We start from the raw sequence: 8,625 nt of genomic DNA, 5'->3' as shown, positions 1-8,625 counted from the left end.
GAGTTTCTAAAAAGTCGCTACGACCATAGAAAATTTATCGTTGAAACTCATGTTAGATCTCTGTTCGAAACTCCATGTATTTCAAAGAAATTTTCAATTCGCAATTTGGTAGATACTGTACAGAAACATTGTCGAGCTCTTAAAGTTATGTCCCAACCGGTCGATCACTGGGACACATTACTCATTTTTATTGTAAAGGGCAAGTTAAACAATTACACGCGAGAGAAATGGGAGGAATCTCTCAAGGGAACGGACGTGCCATCCTTTGAAAATCTTATCTCATTCCTTGAACAGCGTGCTATTATTGAAGGTTCTCACTCATTTCAAAAGCAAATTTCACTTCTAAAACCGAACCAATTTTCTAAAAGGCATTTCTAGAAACGCCATTCAAGGCTGACTCAATCTTGTAATAAAACAACGGTAGCTTCAAGTTCAAAACCTAAACAAGTTACGTGTCCCATTTGCTCAAAGCAACATACACTCCTCTCATGTCCCGCTTTTCAAAACATGTCTCCAAAAGACAGGTACAATGAAATAAAAAAGACCTCTTTTTGTCATAATTGCCTAAGAGGTTATCATCGCACTGTCGACTGCCGTGCGAAGATGTGCGAGAAATGCCAAAAGCCACATAACGTGCTTCTCTATTTCGAGAGAGAAACACCCGCAAATTCGAATTTGTCCGGGCCGTATACTTCCACGACGTTAGCAAGTCTACCAATTCAGCCGGCTTCGCAGGTTCTTTTAGGAACAGCGATTGTCGATATACACAATGCCAAAGGACAGTACCAATCTTGTCGCGCTCTCCTAGACTCTTGCTCTCAGTGTAACGCAATGACTGAGAAGTTAGCCAATTTACTAGGAATTGAAAAGAAACGAGTCGACATTAGGCTGAAAGGTGTACAAAATCTGCATTCAAATGTAAAATACGTGACTTCAGCAAAAATAAAATCTCGTCAAACTGATATCGAAATTGTCCTCTCCTGCCTAGTGTTCAAGGAGATTTCTGAACCAATGCCTAGTTTGCCCTTGGATAAAAAATTATTTCAATTACCGGAAAACATTATTTTAGCTGACCCTGACTTTGATAAGCCTGCTGAAATCGAACTGTTAATAGGCGCCGAATTCTTTTATCAGCTTTTATGCTCAGGTCAAATTCGCGTCAAGGGTCAATCAGCTGTATTTCAAGAAACTCGTTTAGGATGGATTCTAGCTGGTCGTCTTTCAAGCGATCTGTTTTCCAAATCATTTCAAAGCACTTGTAATTTAATAAAGTTTCAAGAGTTACCTATTCTTTGGGAACTAGGTAACGAATCCATTTCTAACATCAGGTCAAAGGAAGAATTGGCCTGTGAAGAGTATTACAAAAGTACCATTCGAAGAGAAGTTTCAGGCAGATATTGCGTCAAACTTCCTTTCAATGACAAACGAGACACCCTTGGAAACTCACGAAACACAGCTCTGCAGCGTTTTCATGCACTCGAAAGAAGATTCGAGAAAGATCCTGCCCTCAAGGAGCAATACACTGCATGCATTCAAGGTTATTTTAAAGAGTCACACATAAAATCAATTTCAAGCAATGAACCGAACAATCAGGGTTACTATCTTCCGCATCACGCTGTTGTCAAGACATGCAGTCTTACGACAAAAACAAGAGTCGTTTTTGACGACTCCGCAAAAACGACAACGGGAATCTCGTTAAACGACTCACTGATGGTCGGTCCGATTATTCAAGAGGATCTTTTTTCAATCATAACGCGGTTCCGAACCTTTCAATATGCACTCACTGCCGACATCGAATAGATGTACCGGCAGGTTTTAATTTCAGAAGAGGATACTCGTTATCAAAAAATCCTCTGGCGTAAATCTCGTGACGAGCCAATTGAAACGTACTGCTTAAATACCGTAACGTTCGGCACTGCATGCGCTCCTTTCCTCGCGATCCGCACCCTTCATCAACTAGCGGAAGATGAACGCGAGTCCTTTCCTATTGCTTCCGCCGTTTTACAGAGAGATTTCTATGTTGACGATTTTGTAACGGGTGCGTCAACTTATCAAGAGGCAGTTCAAATTCGAAACGATTTAATTGATATTTTAAAAAAAGGGGGTTTCAATATTCGAAAATGGGCATCTAATGATTCTCAATTAATGAACTTTTTTTCGGACGACCACTCCAAGGCTTTCATGTCTTTGGACCCCTCGGAAACTATAAAAACTTTAGGAATTCACTGGGATGCTGTAGCTGACTCAATCACCTATACTGTCAATGGGGCTGATACGAGTAAACCTATCACTAAGCGTTCAATGCTGTCACAGATTTCAAAACCGTTCGATCCATTGGGACTACTCGGTCCAGTTATGGTGATAGCAAAGATAATAATCCAACAGCTTTGGAAACTCCAACTCACATGGGACACTCTGATTCCCGAGGAGTCTCAGGAATTTTGGAATCGCTATCAGAATCAGTTGCAGCTTCTCAATAAGATTGAATTCAGTCGCTGCGTGCTAATCCCAAATGCAATCGAAATTAAGCTGCATGGATTCTGTGACGCGAGCGAGAAGGCCTATGGAGCCTGTTTCTACTTTCGCTCAACTGATCAGCAAGGCAATCATCAAAGTAGCCTCATCTGTTCGAAGTCACGAGTCGCACCTTTAAAAACTACAACTATACCTCCATTAGAGCTCTGCGCAGCGAATCTCTTATCAAGGTTACATGCATAATCGTCAAGGCTTTTCCGTTCAAGGTCGACAAGGTTTATTTCTGGTCGGATTCAACCATTGTCCTAAATTGGATTAGCAGTCTTTCTCACACCTTGAAAACCTTCGTTGCTAATAGAGTTGCTGAAATACAAGCAGCAACTCAGGCTCAAGACTGGTTTCATGTTCCTACGCAGGATAAACCTGCTGACCTACTTTCACGTGGTCAATTCCCTGAAGAGTTCCTTCGACACACGCTTTGGACTCACGGGCCTCGATGGCTGAGTCAAGATAGAGACACGTGGCCCCAGTTATCTTTTAAAAAACACGAGGTCCCAGAAACGCGCATTAATTCTTCAACGCTGTCGTGTAAACTCATTCAGAAAAAGAGGCCAGCAAACAAATTGCTTAAACGTTTTAGCAATTTCAAAAGGCTAAAAACCGTGGTAGCGTATTGTTTACGCTTTATAAACAATTGCAAAAATAAAGATCCCACAACCAGGCAAACGAGCGACCTGTCCACGAGTGAATTGAATAACGCGTTTCACCTTATAATTAAAATCACGCAATCGGAAGCTTTTCCGAACGAAGTTCATCTACTTTTAAAAAATAAAATAGTCGACTCCAAAAGTAGCCTTTCAAAACTGAACCCTTTTCTCGACCAAGGAATCATCAAGGTAGGTGGTAAATTGGCAAACGCTAATGTGCCAGATTCTTATAAACATCCCATAGTACTTCCAAAACATCATCACATTTCAAAAATCATCATTCGCGATGAACACATTGATCGTATGCATGCCGGGGTTAACGCCACGCTTTATGGTGTTCGCGAAACCTTCTGGCCAATATACGGCCGTAATACTGTGCGACACGTGGTTCGACAATGTATACGATCTTATCGACGATGTCACTCTCTCGACCGTTTACCGACGTGGGCGTGGATTATTGTGGTCCTTTTTTCATTAAGGAACGCCGACATCGGAATCGCATTAAAATAAAAACCTATGTTTCAATCTTTGTTTGTCTTGCTACCAAGGCTGTTCATTTAGAACTAGCCTGCGATTTGTCAACCGAGACTTTATCATCAAATTGATTCATTCGAGAAAAACAAGGAAACTCAAGCCTTCCTTTTAAGGAAGGAGATTAACTGGCGTTTCATTCCTCCGCGAGCTCCTCATTTCTGGGGTCTCTGGGAGGCCGCGGTTAAGTCTTTTAAAAAACACTTTACGCGAATTGTAGGAAACACTCTCTTAACCTACGAACAGCTCCAAAAGTATGTCGTTGAGATTGAGGCAATCCTGAACTCGCGTCCTTTATCTCCCTTGTCCTCTGATCCCAACGACCTTCTTCCTTTAACCACATGTCATTTCCTGATTAGGACCTCTCTGACGAGCTTTCCGCATCGAGACAAGCGTAACAATCCAGCTAATCGCTTGAACTGCTGGGAACTCGCTCAGCAAATGCGTCATCATTTTTGGGACAGATGGCATCGAGAGTATTTAGGTGAATTAATTTCACGTAGCAAGTGAAAAACAGCTACCAAGCAAGAGGATATCGAGATTGGAACTCTTATTGTTATCAAGGAAGAAAATTTGCCACCGATGAGATGGAAAATTGGACGAATCACCGAAGTTCATCCAGGTCAAGATGGAGTAATTCGAGCAGTCACAGTTCGAAGTTCATCAGGTGTCTATAAGCGGGCCTTAAAAAATGTATACCCGCTTCCAATCGACAAGGACGATTAAATAATTTCAGATCGCTCCTTCATTCACAAATCACTTTTCTTTGTCCACGCAATCATGTTCTAGGATTAAAGCATGTACGGCTAATCTAAGATATCGGTCCTTTTTATAGATGTTATAACTATTGCAACTTGTAAGTATTTTATTATTTCACTTGTAATTTAATTTTTTGGGAAGTCCGATGTTTTTTATCTACCTTTGTTTGCTATCACGATAATGACATATACGTAGAAATGTATTAACGAGTCCTGTTTCTTATTGTATCATTTTGAACGCATGGCATTCAAAGGGGACCGGCATGTTCCGTCAGAACAATTAATTTTATTTCTCTTTTAACTGAAAACTAAACTCATAATTTATCTTTTTACCATGTTTTTGTATCCTTTAAATGAACTATTGTATTTTATTTTTTTTTACGATTTTGCATGTCAATAGTAATAAGGAATTTCAATCTCAGTCGAGTTCACTAGTCTTTCTGATTGTAAAATCTATAACAACCGTTGGTTTCTATTCAGGCTGTCTGTATAATTAAGTAAATGGTCCTCAACCGTAGGGATTTAAAATCTGTTATTTATGAATTTATCACTTAGACGTGATGTTCGTGCCATCACTAAGGATTAGGTCTGTAAATCTTTACTAATGGTTAAGTTTTATTTAAATTTAAATATACTAAAAAAAAACTGTCTGGTTAAATCAACCAGAATTCTGGTTGAATATGTCTTTACTATTTTTTTCTGGTTAAAGAAATAAAAATTCTGGAAACAAATATCCCTATGAAAACTCATAGAAAATTTTTTTTCTAAATTTCCTTATGGACCTAGACAAATGTCTTCTAAAATGTTGCATTTTTTGAATATTTGTGAATTTAGTGGTATATGAGTTTTTTAGCAGCTGTAAAGTGTAAGAAGCATTTTCGAAAGTCAAAGGAAATTACGACTTGCTTCTACAGTTTAGCTAAGGCCATGTTATAAATATGAACCATTTTTTCAAATTGAAATAAGAAGTAACTCAGTCTTACAAAATGTCATTTTTCCCTGCTCCAGAAATCTAACTTAAGAAAAAATGTAAGTTTGCTTAATTTTTTTTTATTAGCATTTAATACTAAAACTTGACATAAAAATTGCCATAATTTTCGTCATTGTGTTATTTTAATATCTGAGCTAATCACATTTTTTAAACCACAATCATCAAAAATAATATAAACCAATTCTATAAATTCACAGAACTATTATGTACTTTAATAGCCTATATTTTTAAAAAGAATTTGACGCCGTTTTAATTTTATTTTTAATAAATATATAAGTTTCCTTAGTTTTTTATTTAGTTTCCTTTATTTCTTTATTTTGTATTTATTGTGAAAAATAAGTTGAAAATTTTAAATGTTGTCCACCGGTCATGTATAGAAAACTATAATTTCCAGCTTCTCGATTAAGCTTTTGTTTGCATTTACTTGTTTACTTGTTTGTATATTTAATTCCATTCAAAATTTTTGATTTTGCTAAAATAATTATTTTAAAATCTTTTCTTTAATAAAAAACTTGCTTTCTTAAATATGTTCGTAAATAAATAAATAAATTATTCACAACTTTCTTTTAACTGCAATTCATAACACAGTAGACAATTAGACATCATGTAAAAATTACAATGAGCATGACAAGCCAAAACTGTCACTAGGTACTTGAAGTTAAAGTGAATATTTATTTCTGATACTATTGACACTTCCATTTCAATATTGAGTTTATAAAATTAAAAAGGAAGATATTTTAAAATTATATACGCCTAGCGTTATAATCCTTAAAGCTTCTTGTTCTTTAAAAATCAATATATTCCAATCAAGATTTTTTTCTTACTTCTTAAATCTTCTAAACAAGAACAAATGTTTTCATGTAATGGATAAGTGAAGAAATTTTGTTATCAAATAATTTTTTTTAATGTGATAAGCCGTGATTATTTCTACTATCTTGGAGAAAAAAGTTACTCTCTAAAGTTTGACGTAAGGGTCATTTTCGCGTTGCAGCGTATACGTAAAGAAGACTCACGTCAAAACGAAGATAGTGAGTTTCTTCATGCAAACAGCAGATTTGGCTTAACCCATTTTTCCCTCTCGACGGATTGTTCACCTTGGCGCACGGGGTATTTCCTAAATTAATTTTTTTTACGTAAAAAAGAGTCGTGTCTACTGAAATCTAATATTTTTTTCTCGATGATTCAAATTAAAAAAAGGTTTGAAAGTGTAAAATTAAAAATGTGAAGCACTGAAAAAATTCTGAATTTAAGAATCAAATCCTAAACAATTTAAAATGTTAACATTGAAATTTAATTTGGTTTTGAATATAAAGGTTTCATATCGTAAAATTGACAACTGTATGCCTTCTAACTTGATTAGGCTTAAATTAATGGCCTCCAAAATCTGATAATACACAAATACAAACATTTAGAATTCTGCATTTCAATTTTCAAAATTAAATAATTTAAATTTATCAGATTATACTTGAGGCATATTCAAAATTTAAAAAATATTAATGCTTGTATTTTTAATTTATTAACTCTATGAAAAAATTTCAAATAATACAATTCTTGAAATTTCTGTTTATAAAATTACTTAATTTGAATGTTTTGAATTGAAAATATATTAAAACCTTTCAATTTAAAATTCCTATTTTTATAAAAAGTTTTCGATTTCAAAGGCTTTACATTAATTCCAATTTTTCACGAGGTTTGACATCAAATAATCTGCTTATTGCAGCTTTAAATTATTTATATCCTAAAGCTGAAAAACTGTATTGCCGAATCTCATTTAAAACGTTCAAAATTAAATAATTTGAATTGACAGGTTATACTCGAAGAATATTCGAAATTTATCAAATACTGAGATTTTGAATTTTAAATTTATAAACTAATTTCTTTTAATAATTATTATTTCATTTTAACGCTTCTAAAAGAAAATAATTACACTGTAATTTTTATTGGTTTCATTTCAAATGTCTCTCATTTAAAAGCTTTTAATTTCAATGGCTTTGAAGTTTTAATCCAATTTTCGAAACCGAATAATTTTGAATGGAATAATTATTGAATTGCTAACATACTTATAATTTTAAATAAAATTGTGGGATAATAAAGTATTTTCATGCAAAATAGTTATGCTGAAGTTTAAACGCTTCCTTTTATATTTTGACATTGTCGAATTCTGAAAAGTTTCAAACCAAAAACTTTAGAAATATGAGTCCTAATTACTTTCCTGAGTTTTTTGGTTGAAATTAACTAATTATTATGAAAATAAGTTGTTTTTTTTTTAATTTCTCAAGCTTATTTGAATGATCTCCATTGTTGAAGCCGAGAAACAACCCGCATCTAACTGTGTTCAATTCAATCAAATTTAAAATTTAACGACAGTTTCATTTTTATTGAACTAAATTGCACTTAAATTTGACACCATTTAACACCATTCAACATATACAATTTTAATTGAAATTTACTTGAATTCAACTAAATTTTACTTAAACTTTGAATTTAAATAAAATGTATTTACTTTTTGATATGATCTAAATTGTATTCAAGCTTTAAAGTTAGTTACACAAAATAAGTTTTTAAAATTGCGCTACAATAAATCTTAAAGTACGAATAGAATTGTTTTAAAACTTATTTACTTAATATCTAGAAAATTTCTCTTTGAAAAGAAACCAGACCAGAAATTAATTTAATTTAACTAAACTTTATTTAATTCTTAAATTCACCTCAATTTCACTTAAATGTTGAATTTAGCTAAATTTGATTTAAATTTTAAATTCAACTAAATTTGATTTAATTTGGAATTTAAATCAATTTTATGTAATTTTGTAATTTATCTTAATTTCATTTAAATTTTAAGTTTAGTTTTTTAAACTAATTTCAGAAATTTAACTAAAATTCTGAAGTACGAAAAGAATTTTTTACATTTATTTATTGTCTCGAAAATTTAAAATAATAATAAATAGAATATTTTTAGGCTCTCTTTAATTTCAATATAATTAGGTAATTCTGTGTTCATAACATTTTTAGCGTACAGGCCGTACAAAGCCAGCCAACCGACTCAACTATAGCAAAGATTGCTATAGTGATGGCGAAGGCGAATGCGAGGACGAGAAACCGAAAATCACGTTCAATTTGGAATTCAACAACTTTCGGTGTGCGCCCCAGCCCCACCCCGCCC

General features: G+C 33.9%; 2 protein-coding genes across 2 annotated transcripts; both read left to right on the top strand.

The window, feature by feature from the left end:
- Positions 1-603: 603 nt before the first annotated feature.
- Positions 604-1,800, top strand: LOC117173536. The gene has a single exon (XM_033362175.1). The coding sequence runs from the start codon at positions 604-606 to the stop codon at positions 1,798-1,800; it is 1,197 nt and encodes a 398-aa protein (XP_033218066.1).
- On the top strand, positions 1,801-4,439 carry LOC117173535. Its single transcript, XM_033362174.1, has 3 exons — positions 1,801-2,705; positions 2,795-3,579; positions 4,231-4,439. Exons 1-3 carry the CDS (start codon positions 1,801-1,803, stop codon positions 4,437-4,439), a joined length of 1,899 nt encoding a protein of 632 aa, XP_033218065.1.
- Positions 4,440-8,625: the final 4,186 nt, after the last annotated feature.

Source organism: Belonocnema kinseyi, chromosome 5 (assembly GCF_010883055.1).
Source record: "Belonocnema kinseyi isolate 2016_QV_RU_SX_M_011 chromosome 5, B_treatae_v1, whole genome shotgun sequence".
NCBI lineage: Eukaryota > Metazoa > Arthropoda > Insecta > Hymenoptera > Cynipidae > Belonocnema > Belonocnema kinseyi.
Note: the sequence above shows the minus strand (reverse complement) of the source record. Positions and strands in the feature narration are given on the sequence as shown.

Bases quoted from the DNA above. Each gene is read 5' to 3' on its own strand.
- LOC117173535 (XM_033362174.1), top strand. From the start codon at position 1,801: ATGTACCGGCAGGTTTTAATTTCAGAAGAGGATACTCGTTATCAAAAA. The intron at 2,706-2,794 runs GTTACATGCATA...AAATTGGATTAG, and splicing joins GCAGCGAATCTCTTATCAAG to CAGTCTTTCTCACACCTTGA. The intron at 3,580-4,230 runs GTATACGATCTT...AGTGAAAAACAG, and splicing joins GCGACACGTGGTTCGACAAT to CTACCAAGCAAGAGGATATC.
- LOC117173536 (XM_033362175.1), top strand. From the start codon at position 604: ATGTGCGAGAAATGCCAAAAGCCACATAACGTGCTTCTCTATTTCGAG.